The sequence below is a fragment of the Corvus brachyrhynchos genome, unplaced genomic scaffold (genome assembly GCF_000691975.1).
Source record: "Corvus brachyrhynchos isolate BGI_N302 unplaced genomic scaffold, ASM69197v1 scaffold87, whole genome shotgun sequence".
Taxonomy (NCBI): Eukaryota; Metazoa; Chordata; class Aves; order Passeriformes; family Corvidae; genus Corvus; species Corvus brachyrhynchos.
In genome coordinates, this window is record NW_008239767.1 from 4,358,186 (window position 1) to 4,373,307 (window position 15,122).

A 15,122-nucleotide genomic window follows, 5' to 3' on the forward strand; every position below is an offset into this window, starting at 1 on the left:
AGAGGAACCCTCGCTGAAGTGAATGTAACCCCGCTAAGGCGTGTGTGCTTGGCCAGCATGTCCGGCGAGCTGACCCAAAGCGTGATCAAGAGAATAATCCGCCAAGTCGGCCTGGAGTGCGCTGCCCAGGGACAGACCCTCTCTGAAACCTTGGTGGCCTTCATGGTAAGCGCGAACGGAAGCGTTCAGGGGCTGGCGGCAGCTGAGGCTTTCAGGACTGACCTGAGCTTGGAAATCTCTTGGTTTCCAATTGCCTGCATTGAGAAATTTTAAAGGGGCATCCAGCGACATCTAGTAAAGGGTCCTGTAAAAGTATTTTATTCCCCTGAAATCTGTGTGAATATAATGCCCCAAGAAGGCTGCAGGTCCTGAGTCTTGGAAACTCTCTGAACTCCAACTCAGAGCTCTTTCTCAGTTTTGTTATGCAGGCAGATTACCATTATTTTCTTTCAGAAATGGAAAAGAGAAGTGCTCTCAAGTTTTAATAACGTTTCTTCACAATCTCATAAATGAATGTGTGATCCATAGGTGAATGTTTAATGCAGCACCTATATTTGTTCTTCGATGTTTACCTCCTCTCTCTATTGTGATGGATAATTTTTTTTGTTGTTTCTCTGTTCACACAGGGCCAGGTAGTACAAATGGGCTGAATATTTGAAGGAGTGGGCTCTGATCCCACTTAAAGTGAAAATTTAATGGAATCAGTCTCAGTATTGTCCTTGGTAGACAACCATAAGTATCCTAAAAACATTTTACATTTTGGCTTCTCTTAGGAGACATGGCACTGCTGCAGAATATAGTCTGAATGCACCTCCAGAGATGTGTCTGAAGAAAGATGGAGCTAGGTTCCTTTTAAATTGTTGATCATCTCTTGATAAACTTGTGTATAAATGCAAATGGTTCACAGCAGTACTGTTAATCTGCTGTTTTTTCCCCTAAAGGTGACACTACAGATCTAGAAAATAGATTGGGCTCAAAAGCAGTATTAATCAATTAAGCAGGAAAATTTTAATGAGTAAAAAATTCATACAAGTGGCTGGCAAGGCACCCAGCATGAACACCAACTGCAAACATTAACATATTTTGCTGCATGCAGAATACTATGGGTTTTTTATTCAAATGGTAAATGTTTATACTGATGACTATAACAGCAACAAAGAAGTTTATAAACAACCATGATGGATTTTCAAAAAATGTTACTTAGGAAAATATTTTTCCAAGTAATTTTCAAAGGAGCTGTATTTAAATGTTTTTTCCAAAAAAAAAGGTTTTTTTCTTCATTTGCACCTGAGAACTGAGATTGAAGCTGACTAGATGAGAAATGAAGTGATTTTGTTTAATTATCAAAGATTGAAATGGATAAAAATGAATAGTAAAAGAAATACTGAATGCATCTGAGATTTTTCAGAAAATAAAAGGTGAGGTGTGAAGATGATATTTTGAGATGTAAATTAGTATCTTTGTTTTGGCAATCTCTAGGTGAAAGCTGTTGTTTTAGATCCAAGAAATGACTTTAATATGGATCGAATCCTTACAGAAAACAATATGCAGGATCTTATCCAGGTAATTCTGACATGATGTTGAGAGTCAGTATTTAGCTAAGACTACAGCATTATTTTCTACCTGTTCCTGTAACTAAAATGACATGCACACTTTCAAAATTCTAGTGCTACTTTATTCTCATGGTTCTGTTGCTAAAGACAGCAGTTTCTGTAAATAAATGCCTTAGAAAAGCTTTATATGGAGAGAATGGTAGCAAGGGGGCTCTACAGCTGTTGTGAAACCTGTAGTAGATCCCTGTCAGTTCAGATGTTTCCCCAGAGATGAGAAAGAATTCACTTCTCTGACTCTCTTTTTAGCGCTGTGTTACCAGACTGCTTGACACAACAAACCCATCCCTAAGCACAATTAAGATGCAAGTTTATTTTGATATGAACTATGCAAACCGAGGTAATTTCTAATATGTTTTCATAGAAGTTGATGCTGAGTTTAGAATTTAATAATAGTAATTACTGTTAAATGAATGCTGGCAGTAAAGCAAAATAAAAATCCCATGAGAAATTTACTGTACAGGAGTCTGATGTTTCAGTATGGGTATAGTAGGGAAAAGTGTACATAAAATTTGAGAGTACACTCTTCTCATCCTGTCTGAGAGATTTACTGAATAGAATGTATTAGGTTGCTTGAGGACAATTACACTTTCAGGTTCAGTGGTTAGCTGTTTTCAGCAAGAAAAGCTTGCACCTGCACCTGCACCTGCACCTATGTGTCTGAAGGCACTCAGAACTCTGCTCGTGTATCTCAAAGAGAACTCAGTGTTTTATCAATATCCCTAACCGGGAGATGTGAGTAATCTTGAACAATCAGTTACAGTTTTAATTGAGTACATTTTTGTCTCATCAGTAGTAATTTCATATGGTCTGAGAATGGGAATGTGAAAATAAAATGAGATGGGGAAAATGCCTCTGCTGTAAATGTAACTTCAGATCTCAATGGGACAGTGGAGGCTGGCTGGGAAATAGAAGACACAGAACAAGTACAGACGTGAGAAAAGCATTTCTGTGTGGGGAGATAATGAAAATATTTTCCTGGTAGCATGGATTAAACCCAAAAATTAGCAACACTGGGAGCTGCTCCTAAATCCTCTGAACTCTATAAGCTAAGTAACTCCAGCAAGTTTTTGAGATCTTGAGTAGTGTTCAAATTTGAGCATGTAAGTTCTGGTGTGTTTGAAATATGTCCTACAGTCAGAGGAGTCCAGAGAGCCAGAGACTTGCTGTTTAATTTGGCCTGAATAGTTCTCAGGACTCTACTGGCTGATGTTAATCATGCTAATTATATTAATGTGTAACTCTTCTGTATTAAATTCTAATGGTGTGGTACTATGAACATCTCTTCCACATACCTGTGCTTCAGAAACCTTAAGAGGGTGCTCTGACTGTGGAAATGAATTGTACCCTCTGTATAAGCCAGATTTCAAAGAATTTAGATAGCACTTTCTAAGCGTCCTTGTTTCCTAGATGATTTACTCAGTGAGCAGCAGCGTGTTCTGGAAGGAAAACTGGCTCCTATGGTCAGAGCTATCACAGAGGCTGGTGCACGTGCACAAGAAGAAAGAGAGAATATGTATCAAAAGATTGTTACTTATGTGCTGCTGAGATCTGGCCTGGGAGCCCCAACAGATACTGAGGCTGTCAGGGAGGTAACAGGTCAGTAAACTCCCAGCTGTGAAATTGGGCTTTTCTTCTTGAAAAATAAAATTTCACCTTCTCTTTGCTGACATTTAGATACAAACAGGGTAAACTGTGATAAATGCTTACTATCCAAACTGTCATTGCTCAGCCTTGAAGTGTAAATTTCCTATGGGTTTCCTACTTTTTGCATTTGTTCAGGAGAGGGTATTTTTTCTTATTTAATGATTTTCTTTTCTGTTCCCTCATATTGAGGGTTTTCTCCCACTTTGTAATGCTTATAGCTGCCTTGCAGAGTGTATTCCCCCAGGCAGAGATGATTACTTTCATCTCACTCAGTAAGAAGGACAAAGAACAACAGCTGAAAGATCTTGCCATGCTAGTCACAGGAATTCGTTTGTACAACAAGCAGTGCCAGAAAGGAGGAAGCGGCATTGAGGACTGTAAGTAAACAACTGCATTTGATCTGGGTATTCCCAATTCATTCTTCCCGGCCTTCTTCACTGGAGCTGCTCCAATAATTTCCCATCCCAGGGAGGCCTGTAACTGTTATTAATATTTTACAAATTAGGAAACTGAGAATTCAAAATTGTGCAGATTCTCTCAGGAAACCCATGTCAGTTGTAGCAACAGAGTTGCATCTAATATAAAGCAAGCTTTCTCACATTCCTTGACTTCACTGTGATATTTCCACACCTGTAATTCTAAATATTTGAAACAACCTGACTAGTGAGATAGGGTGGTTGAATCTGGTTCGCAAGTATTTGGAAATGCATGAATATGAGGACAAAATTTAGAAATTAAAATTTTATTAGAGGATCATTATGCTCAAATATTGCACTTTAACCATTCGATAATGATTTCATTATTTCTTTTTATACATATTTCGTATTTATTCTACATGAATAGTGCCAGCCATCCTGAATGAAGCCATTCCGTCAGCTACACAGACTGTCGATGAACGTCTGAATTCCTGCCAGCTGCTAGCCCACCAGTACACAGCCCTGCTGGAATCCATGCAGGAAGACCCCCACAGATACTCCCGGCTTAGTACTTTTAAATTAAAAGAAGCACTGTTCAATGTGAGACAGTACGAAAGCTTCCTAAGCATCCTTCTGGTGAGATATCATCGTGTTATATCCTGTGGACTTTTATTGCAGGTGGAATGTCTTCAGCTTACCTACTTGTACAGGACAGAAATATAAGAGAAATTATTCGGAAATAAATGAAATAAAATAAAATATATTTTTAGATAAAGAACCATAGATTGTTTAGGTTGGAAAATACCTTTAAAATCATCAAGTCCAGCCATTATCCTATTAGTCTGGCACTGTCAAGTGCACCATTAAAGAGTTGTTTGCATAATGATTCTCTGCCCCAAAAGGCATGAGAGAAAAAATCTCTGTGATGAATCCATAAATTATCTCAAATTTAGTGTGCAGACACCCCCAAAATATATGGAGTCATCAAAAATCTTTGAAGAATACAGCTTAAATGCTTGTTAATGAAGAGCTTTTCATTTGTGTTTTGAGAAACTGCAGGCATTTATTAGTCTTTCCTATATAAGGCATTGAAAAAATATTTTTTATTTTATTTTGTTCTCTTCATTGGGAAAATGTAGAGGATTTTCTATAAAAATTGGTAGTTTATGTGTGAGTGAAGTGTCTAAACACCTGAACATTTAAGGAAAAATGTATTTTGTAGAAAGCTAGAGTACATTTTGTTCCCTAAAACAGTTGTTCTGAAAATAGTTGAATGAAGAGATCCAAGTAAATACTTATTACTAAATACTTGATTTTTTGAGTATGATGCATCTTACCTGGAGTTCTCTTTCCAGTCTGATGCAATTACAAATGCTCAAGAAGTTGAATCATTGGGTGTTCAGGTTGAAGCAACAATGATGGTACTGAAAAACAGAATGCAGGATAAGACTTCCATAGAGTCCAAAGACGTTTTTGTAAGTATTACAAATGGAAAACCCATTACTTCTTCAATAGAAAGAAATTATTAAAGTAAGATACTTTGCTGGTGTGTTTTTGACTAGTTTATATTAAGAAAGGGGCTGCATATTTTTTCTCTATATTACAGTATCATCTGTGATTTTTGAAGGGACAACTAAAAGACTTGCTCTTAAGGCATAAAAAAGGCAAGGTACAATAAAGGAGCAAAGGAATTAAATGGTATTTTACTGTAAGTGTCTTGAGTTATTTGTCAGTATTTGTAGATTTACAGTGATATTTTCCTTTTTTGTGTGTGTAAATATTCTTTCCTGTTCCTTGCAGAAACTGTAAGAACATAATGGTTGCAGAAAACAGCACATCAGAGTGTGATTCTTTAAAAGTTCCCTTAGATAGCAATCCCTGTAATTACAGTATGAGTCACTGATATAATTTTTCTGAAGAAACTGGGTTTCTGTGATAGGGGTGTCAGCCTCTTTTCCCCTCACAATAGCTTCTGAACCTGTTGGCAAGTTTCAGTCACATTTGTCAGAGTCCAAAGATCTCAAAATATGTCATTTTCTGCAAGTTTTGTGAAAAAAAAAAAAAGAAAGAGCAACTAGAAACACACAATTAGAGCCTTACCAAGATCAAGTCTGAAATGGGCAGCAGCCACTGAAGGTACCTCTGCAGGATTGATATTCTGTACTGTTGCACCCTTGGTTGGGAGCTACAGGACATGGGAGGGAGGTATTGGGGGGAGAGGGAATGAGTGCTGTGAACTACAGGTATTATGGGGGAGGCTGCTTGATGAGCCTGGGAAAACCTGGGATTATTATGCTGGCATGTTATAAAGGAAACGGGAGAGAAATATGCTAGAAACCAGCTTCATTTAATTTGCTTTTCATGTAACAGCTCATTATTTTGTGTGATTTGATTACCATTCCAATTCCTTGTGGTTAGCTCCTGCACCAGCATGCAGTTTCATCCATATTTTAGGTTATTTTTCAACATTCTAAGCTAATTATTAGAAGGCAAAATAAAGCCTACTGTGGAGGAAGAGGAAGATTATGACCTCCACCTACTCAGTTTATTTTTTACACTTTCCATAAGGGCATCCAAGCTGGAAACTCTCAGGAACAGCACTTTAACTGAGTGATCCAAGCTTCAGTTTATGTATGCTTTTGATTTTATAAACCAGATGTTCTCATTTGGAGAACATTTTCCCCTCTTGTCCAGCTGTTCAAAGCAGTTTTTTCTCTTCTGTATCTTTGTGGGGCTTAAGTGACTGATATACCTTATCCCTTTCCCTAAAAGCTGACTGTTGTTGTTTGCTGCCTTCCTAGAATTTTTTTTTGCTCCAGGTTGGTTAGTTGTTTTGTCTTCTCTGCTGAAGACAGAATATATAATGCCTTTTGATTTCAGATCCTTTCCAGATTTTTATATTAACACACCATTTAAATAACTTCTCTTGTCTTTGGCTTGTTGTTGACAAGCTGGATCCTCTACAAAGGTAGAGAAGCAGGGCATTCTGTCTTTTAAAAGCATAGGATAAGGCCTATATCTGTAGTAAATATTTGTTTTAGGAAAAATAGTACATTTCATTAGTATTCCTTGTTTTTTCTATTAAGAATGTTTTTGATCTTGCTGCCCTTCCTTTAATTTCTTCCATTTTTGTAACCATAACATTTCCACAGCATTAGCAATGCTGATGAATTCCAGAGCTGGCTCTGTTGGCTGTTCTTACAATAATGTTGTTAACATGCATAAAATGTGTTGTTAAGTGCACATTTCAGATTGGTTGAATCTCTTCCTGTAAATGCTCTCTGTGTGTTTAGATGTAACAGGGCACTTTTTATGTCACTGTCATTGAAAACAGCATTTATACTTAAAGCTTATAGGCTGCCTCTTTATGTGCCTACACCTGTACACCAGCGTCACTGCCAGGAAGGGCAGCTTCCAGTTTTGCCCTGAACCATGGACCACTCTGAAGAGGCCTGCACCCCTTCCATTTGGCACACGTGGGGCTGCAGTACCTAGTCACTCTGGAAACAGGGCAGACAAAATAAAAAAGCCTCATAGTTTGTACCTAGGTGTGGTTTTACCTAGTTTGGTAATTAATCAGCTGTGTTCCTTCTGGTCCTTATTCCTGTACACCATATTTTCAGTTATAAAACTGTATGTCAATGAAGTGCTCAATTCAAGGCATGGTCACAGAATACATTTATTTGGAGTAAAATACAGAAAAGTACTATTCTTGCCTGTGGGATGACATGCTGGATATACTTGCTTTAGGCATATGTGGTGGAAGCTCCTCTTACAGTGTCCCTGAGTTCCCCTTGAATTTATGGTTGCTGAAGGCCTTGGAGATCAGCCCTGCTTTGGTCATAGCGGAGACTTTTGTGCACAGTGCTTGGGTTACACTGTAGACATAAAACAAATCTGCAGTTCGGATCATTTTCTTTATGTTCTAGCCTCTGTTTATGGAACTTTCTAAGCTTTGGACCGGCTTTCAGGATGCAAAACTACTGCTAAGCTTCCTCACAAATATGACTGACAATCTGCAACAATTCTTGGAAATCCAATCACAGCTTTTTCCAGAGGAAATGCTAACATCTTTTCTGGAAGGAGTGACTGTGAAAAGTGATGAGGAAAGGATAAAAGAAACCATGGGTATGGAAAGTTAATACTTGTTTGTTTTCCCTCATTTTCCAGATTTTGTAGTTGCACTACAAAAGGTGCTTTACAGAAGGTGGTATATATTGATTTTTTAATACTCAGAATTTGCACAGTAAATTAAAATAAGCATTGTAGGGTATAGATTTACACTTTCATGTAGTGTAGCTTGGAATTTTATTTTTACATGTAAAATTTAAATGTAGCTTCTAGATACAAGCATACCTTACAAAAATGGCAGAATGATCAGAGAATATATATAATATTTTAAAAGACTTTGAAGTGTATTTGTGTCTTTTTATACCTTTCAGAACTTTGGAAATGGAGGGGTAGGTGATAAACAAGATAATTTAGCAGGGTTTCAGTTACCAGAAGTGTTTGTTTGTAAGATGGTATCCCTAGGAACCAAGTGTTATGCCAGGGAGTTTGTAATACATGCGTGGGTGAAAACAAAATGGAAGAATAAGATATTACCTTCCTGTTGTTGTCCCCTGTTTCCAGAGAAAACTAATGCTACTAAAGAAGATTCCTGCAGGACTTATTTTTCAGTAGGTTCTCTTTCAAGGCAGGACTAAAGTTTGGCTTTTGGGATCTGGGCACTGCAGGTCATCCTGTGAAAATCAGAATAATCTGGTCATCCTGTAATATTATTATCTTTTAAACATCTGATATTTTAATATTGAAATCCTTCCTTTGTTTTATCTTTTCGTAGAAACCAGAGTGAATGTTTCTGATTTCAAGAACCAAGAATGGCTTTTTCCAGAGACTACTGATGATTTTGATGAGTTGCTAATCCAGTACCATGGTTTCTGTGCACATTCAATTGGTGTGAAAGGTCTCACCCTAGTAGGTATGCTTTGTAGTTAGACATTTTCCATACTATATATTTACACAAGGACTAGGGAAAATGTAAAGGCATTGTGAATGCATCCTCTTATGTCAAAGCTGGAATACTGTTTTTCCACATTTGCAGTTTTCACCTCAGCTAACTTATTTCCCTTGTTAAAGTATGGTTCTTTAAATACATGAATAAACTGCCCTTAGTAGAAGGTAGGAGGGCTTGAAGAGCAAGCAGGGGCAGAAACAAGATGGGATGGAGAAACGTTTCTTCCTGCTCTATGTGCATCTGTATCACCTCCACTGTAGCAGAATACAGGTTTGTTTACTGTTGTTAATGTGCTATAATGCAGGCATAGGGAAATGACCATTCCTTCTATTTTGTGTGTCTGTATGTTGCAAACATAGCCATTCATGCCTACATCACATGTATTTTTAAATAGTCATGAGAAAGTACTAAAAATCTTTCCTGAAAAGAGTGCAAAAGTGCACTTGATTAAGTCAACTAATTGTAGGAATTTTTGTCTCTCTAGGCTCATTTGTCTTGAAAGTAAGCCTTATTTCAGCTACCCTAGTTCATGTTTTCTGTCTCCCTATCCTTTCTAGAACCTGTCCATATAGAATTTTTTTAAACCTACTGGAGTTTGGGAGGAAAATATGGCCATTTACTTGTCAGTATTAAAGAACAGCTGTTTCAATAGCAATGTAGTTTATTTACACTTATTTAGTATTGCACATGAGAACATCTGTCCTGAGTTGGACTGAAGGTCTCTCTAGCCCTGTATCTGATTACTGCTCATGGACAGTCATGAACACCTTAAAATTACAAGAATTCCAGTCAGAGTGATCCTTCCTTTATTATATCTTTCCTTGTTCTAGCAGTTATGGGATTTCCTCTGATTAATGTTGAGTCTGTAACCTTCTGTTAAATAATCCTTCAAAGAGGTTTTTCATTTATCTAATTGATTTTTGAATCCATCTAGAGTTTGCCATGGGATATTCTTATTCTCAAGAGCCCCACAATTATATATGCTATGAAAAGGTACCTCTTCTTGAGATGGTTTAAGCTCTGGCTTGATAATTTCAACAAAGACTTGATAGTCCTTCTATTAAAGGAAAGAAATCTAGTAAATAGTAATTTTATATTGCACACAATTTATGGTTTTATAACCCACTATCATATTATTTCTTTTTTTTTCATGCTGAGGAGGCTTCTTCTTTAACCACTCCTTCTATGAAAGGTATCACAAGCCTTTGATCACTCCTAGATCCCTTTTACTTGTTCTGTTGTATTGGAACAAAATGTATTATTACAAATGTAGCCTACAGGTTGTTATAATGTTGGTTTTCTTCTCCTCTGTTTGCATACTAATAATTCCTTTTTTGACTGGGTATTTTCAGGGCACTGTCTATGATGATTCTGGTCTTTCCTGGGCAATGACATCTGAAGCACAGCCTGCCACTGTCCTTGATATCAGTTTGTGTTTTCCCATATAAGTTATTTGGCCTTTATTGACACTTCATTTTCTCTGTTAATTTATTGTTCAGCTTCCCAGCTGCTTTATCTGCTTCTTCAGTTATTCTCAGTGTTATGCTCTTTGGTATAAATGCACTGCTGATCTGCAATCAGATATTTGCTGGAGATTATAGGGGAAACATTTGAGAGTAGAGACTGGTTTCTTATGCCTTTGCTATATGTGTTTGATTTGTTGTTTTTCTGAGACATGCACTAAGGCATGCTGGATGTGAACTGATCAAAAGCAGTTTTACTGGCCTAACAAAACAGACTTTTCTATATTTGAAAAAGCTTGCTTTCAAGGGTTTATACTGAGTTCAGAAAAAGAAGGAAGTGAAACTAACTTGAGGGAAACACAGAATCTTGATTACAAATGTCTTTTGTATTGGATATCATACTGTTCACTATTTTAATTTGTGGAGTTTATTTTGGGTTGGCTTTTCTTCTCATTTTTAGGAAATCCTGCTATTGGAATTTTGAAGCACAAGGAGAAATGTTATGTTTTCAGTTCAAAAGAAGCTGCATACATCTTTGCTCAAGATCCAGATAAGTTCATTCAATTGAATGTAGAAAAAGCAAAAGAATATCCAGAGCTAATTCAACTGCTTGAGCTCCATCATCAGTTTGAATACCTTGTTCCACATGCGCAGGTACACACTGCCCATGCCTCTTGCTGAACAGCTGCTGCATCACTGATTGGCCTGTCCTTTCTAAAAGAGAATAGATGATACCTATCTTTAGTGAAGAATAAACTCTTCTGCCTATCTGAAGGTCCATCTTTTCCAGGTCTTCAGTGTTGAAAAAATGTTCCTACTTAATGTCATTTTCACCTTATCTCTTCATAGGAGAATATGCAGATCCAAAGCATTCTGGCAGTGATAAAAGCTATTAGTCCACAGCCTAGGCAGGTCTTGTGTCTGATGTTTATTTTCCTCATTTTTGCAAAAGTAGCTTAAAAGAACAGTAAATAAATGCAACAGAAGATAAGTCAGATATCGTGTTAACTGGAGTTTTAGCTTAGCAGTCCATCCATGTGTGCTGGATGAGGGTGTAGTGATACCTGGGGACAGAAGTTATGGAACATACTACAAAATAACAGACAAAGTAATAGGAGAGTTATGTGATGGTCCTACTATGTGAAATTCAAAGACTTGATTTGGATTTATAGACAAGATTCCCTGTGATCCACTTGTGAATTTTAGGTCCTTAGCAGTGGAAAGAATGTAGTCTTGAACTGGCCCTTGGTGTGAAACATAGTTTATATCCCAGCTGTAGCAGAGATGTGTGCATTTCTCCCAGTTATGATTTGTGATACTTAGTCCATTCATAAAGACAAACTGAGGTGCCTGCATCATAAAATACTGGTGGTAGCGGGACCCTTTTTTTTCCAAAAGCCAACAATTAAGTACTCACTAGGTATCCAGGAGCCTGCAACTCAGCTGTGGCCTCTGCCTCAAGGGTTTTCTGTCAGAAATTAAATCTATCAGATACTTAATGTTTTCCTTTTAGCAGGGGTATGGGGAACAAAAATATTGTTGAATGTAAAAATCATTATCCACTTGTGGTTTGCAGGTCTCTACTTGCTTTTAAAGAGTAGCATATCCATATGCTATTTCTCTGTATTCTTCTCATTAATGCCTTGCTTGGCTTTGGTTGTTTTTTTTCATTCAGGCCAGAAATGCAAGCAAATATTCGATGAAACCACCCCCAAAGCGTGACAGTGGTACTCAAACTGATACTCATATCTTGCCTCCAACTATTGTGAGATCCTATGAATGGAATGAATGGGAACTGAGAAGAAAAGCTATAAAATTGGTTTGTACTGTTATTACCAGATTTTCATTGTTATATAACAAAGTTGAGAATAAATTATTCTTAACTTTTGTTCCTTGAAACATAAATCTAACCTTTTATTCAAAGACATACACTTCATTACAACTGGGTCAGTTTTTTTTTTCTAGGTATTTTCTCTCCTTATTTCTAGACTTCTCTCACTTCTTCCATATTTTCCCCTGTTTTTTGAGCAGTGCTTCCACTGCTGTGTCTATTAATTTCAAATTTTGCAGTTGCCTTCCTTATGTAATAAGAGTATGTTGTTTTGAATTGAATTGCATGGAGTATTAAAGTTGTTCTACATTCAAATCGATTTAATGGGTTGAAGATACTATATATAATTTATTTGGGAAAAAAAAAGCCAGAGCAAATGTTTGTCATACTATCATGATGATTTTCTGATGGATTGGAAATCAGTCTGTCCATAGAAGGTTGACCACATACGTACATAAAAACTTTTCAATTAACAGCATATATTTCAGAAGCTTCTTTCTAAGGTTTGCCAGCACAAGTAGTTGTCAAGGTATAGCACCTGATTTTCACAATTCAATCAAAATGAACAACTTGTGAGTACAGGGAATATTGCAGTTAACAATATCAACTGAACACAGAATATTTAAAGGGATTTTTTTTTCTTCTGTGAACAGATGCACTGTGAAGGCCTGTGGTCCGCTGGGCAGCCTATTTCCTTTCTGTTTTTCTTTTTGCCATGAAATCTCTAACATTATAAAAGGAATCCAGAATTTTGAACTGAGGAGTCTTGCCAGTGTTGATAGCTTATAAAGGATTCTAAGAAATAGTTGTTACTGAGGTATATAAAAGAAGCCAATTAGGTGTACAAGAAACCTAGCTAAAAGCCTCTTTTGCTTCTGTAAAGGACAAAAGTACATAAATAAACATAAGATGTGGTCAATGGCTCTTCAGCATAAGCAGAAGTGGATATCTTCCTATGGATGTAAAATAGACAAACACTCCTAAGTATATACTAGTGCTAAAATGTTCAAAGTTTACCTTAATCTGATTCTTTTTGTGTCTTTAGGCCAATTTGCGCCGCAAGTTAACTCATGCCATGCAGACTGATCTCAGCCACATGAGAAGAGAGAACGTCACCCAAGTGTACTTGCCAAAAGATGTCGGCACCCAGACTAAGCGTGACAACTCAAGCAATGTACCCAAACCCCAGATTTTCCTGAAGGGTCTCCGAGGAGGATCATCTCCCACTACTCATATGGTTGCAGTAGATTTAACAAGACCACTGGATGAAACCTAAGTGAAAATGAGAAACCTGAAGATACATCTTCGATGTGTATATAAAAATCCCTGAATATATTCGAATTTAGACACTAAAGATTTTTCTGTGTCTGTTGATTCCAGGAACAGTTGGTCTGTTTCATTTATCTTATCTGTTGGGGCTGCTGACTGGCATTAAGTGACAGAAGTGATAAGACTGAAGCACAGATTTTAAATAGCAATTTAGAATCAAGATGTTCCCAAGGACTTTCACTTCTAACATTTAAATGCATAGCATTGTGGGATTTTACTGAAGTTTTAATGCAATGGTTGCTTGTTGAAAATCTGTCTTTAAGTGAAAAAACTTAGCCCAGGAGAGTCACTCAAGTGTCACAGCTCCAGCCTTAGAGCAGAACTGTGAAGAAGGTAAAACCAACAAAATGAAACCAGTCTGGCTGCTTGGGCCTGTCCATTTGTGATGGCGTTAACCCAACCCAATGAGTGTAGGCCAAGGCTGGGAGGTTGAGAAGAGGGAATCTGTCTTGGATGGTTCTGGCACCCTTTTAGGTCTCTAGCAATTTCTTGACAAAACAGTGTACAGGTGAGCACACTGCAAACCGTAGGAGCTTGACTTCAGGGGACCTTTTTGAAAGCTCTGTTTTGCTTGTGTTTGAAAAACTAAAGCACAACAGAGAAAAAGTTTCTAGCTTTATGTCATTGTGGCAAATATGTACCAGGTCTGACCAATGCAACTGCGGATAGCATTTCTGTTTGTGAAACCCTGAATCATTTGAGCTTTAGGATGAAACATCTTCTCAAATGGAAGCAGGGGGTACTTTAAAATAGATATTCTTTTCATGACAGTAAAGACTTCCACAAGCTGCTACCTGCACAATGCCTAGGTGCACAACTCTGATTGCATAGGGTGTGCTAAGGTTTCTAAATCTCTTTTTCTTGTGTGCCTTGTAATGCAGTGTGGTTTCCTGGCTCGTTCTTAGACAAGCTTGTGACAATGAAGCTCAAAGATTCAAGCTGCTGAATGATTTTTCTGTGGCATTGTGCAGGATAGCATTCTCTTGTTGTTTAACTGTTTGCAAGACACCTGACTTCACTTTTAGAAGTTATACAATAGGGATTAATCCCCAAAGCATTATTTAAAAAACAAAGGAGCGTGAGGGGAGCACTAGGAAAGAACTTTGCTAAATGGTTTTTGACTAGGTGATTTTCTCTGTTGGGAAAATAAACTAGTAGCAGCCAGATGTGCTGCTCCTCCATGTTTTTAAATCATGAGCAGGCACCAATGATTAGATTTATTAATTAAAATATCAATTCAATTACTAGCTGCAGTTTTATTTTTTTCCCCAGAGAAAAATACCCTGTCACTTCTTTATTAATAAACACTTTTTCTTGCTGTGATCTTTCTATATTATCATCATTTGCTTTGAGGCTTTTATGCTACAGTTCTTACCAACCAACTGGTATTTCAAGAATCCAGAAATACATTTTATTTAAAAGTAAACTGATGATTGAAATTTCATTTTATCCTACTTTGTTCTTTTCCACTGGAGAAGGTACTGCAGTGCTGTAAAATACTGGAGAATACAATTGTAACCTCCATCTCGGTTTTGTCGCGGCAGAAACGTGTCGGTGGCTACGAGCTTACTCCTGGCAATGAGAAATGCGTGTGAGATTTCCTGGATGTTTGCTGCCAGTAAAACAGTTCCGAAAAGCGGCCGGGTGGAGCAGGATGCTCTCCAGGATATCCAGGCAGGACGGAGCTCGACTCGATGGTTCGGCGCGGGCGGCGGGGCGCTCTGGGCGGCCGCGCTGCACTCTATGGTGCGATGGGAGGAGCGGCGGGGCACGGCGGGCGGCTCCGGCCCGGCGGTCCTGGCGCCTTCG

General features: G+C 37.8%; 2 protein-coding genes across 3 annotated transcripts in view; both read left to right on the forward strand.

Annotated features, from left to right (window-relative positions):
- The first annotated feature begins 6 nt into the window (after window positions 1-6).
- Window positions 7-14,757, forward strand: CFAP206 (cilia and flagella associated protein 206). 2 transcript variants are annotated; one of them, XM_008640247.2, is made up of 12 exons: window positions 7-165; window positions 1,480-1,563; window positions 1,860-1,950; window positions 3,021-3,209; window positions 3,476-3,634; window positions 4,101-4,309; window positions 5,029-5,148; window positions 7,603-7,801; window positions 8,517-8,654; window positions 10,614-10,807; window positions 11,829-11,972; window positions 13,030-14,757. In XM_008640247.2, the coding sequence occupies exons 1-12, from the start codon at window positions 58-60 to the stop codon at window positions 13,258-13,260; spliced, it is 1,866 nt and encodes a 621-aa protein (XP_008638469.1). In that variant the 5' UTR covers window positions 7-57; the 3' UTR covers window positions 13,261-14,757. The 2 variants fall into 2 exon arrangements, with proteins under 2 accessions (XP_008638469.1, XP_017598320.1); XM_017742831.1 differs by lacking the exon at window positions 1,860-1,950 and having other exon boundaries at window positions 124-165.
- The window catches only part of SLC35A1 (solute carrier family 35 member A1), an 18,764-nt gene continuing 17,374 nt past the window's right edge, over window positions 13,733-15,122 (forward strand). Inside the window, exons 1-2 of the mRNA XM_008640248.2 lie at window positions 13,733-13,821; window positions 14,858-15,122. Coding sequence (XP_008638470.2) covers window positions 14,892-15,122 — 231 coding nt within the window. The 5' untranslated portion in view covers window positions 13,733-13,821; window positions 14,858-14,891. The remainder of the gene's footprint in view (window positions 13,822-14,857) is intronic.

Bases quoted from the DNA above. Each gene is read 5' to 3' on its own strand.
- CFAP206 (XM_008640247.2), top strand. From the start codon at position 58: ATGTCCGGCGAGCTGACCCAAAGCGTGATCAAGAGAATAATCCGCCAA. The intron at 166-1,479 runs GTAAGCGCGAAC...GGCAATCTCTAG, and splicing joins AAACCTTGGTGGCCTTCATG to GTGAAAGCTGTTGTTTTAGA. The intron at 8,655-10,613 runs GTATGCTTTGTA...TCTCATTTTTAG, and splicing joins GAAAGGTCTCACCCTAGTAG to GAAATCCTGCTATTGGAATT.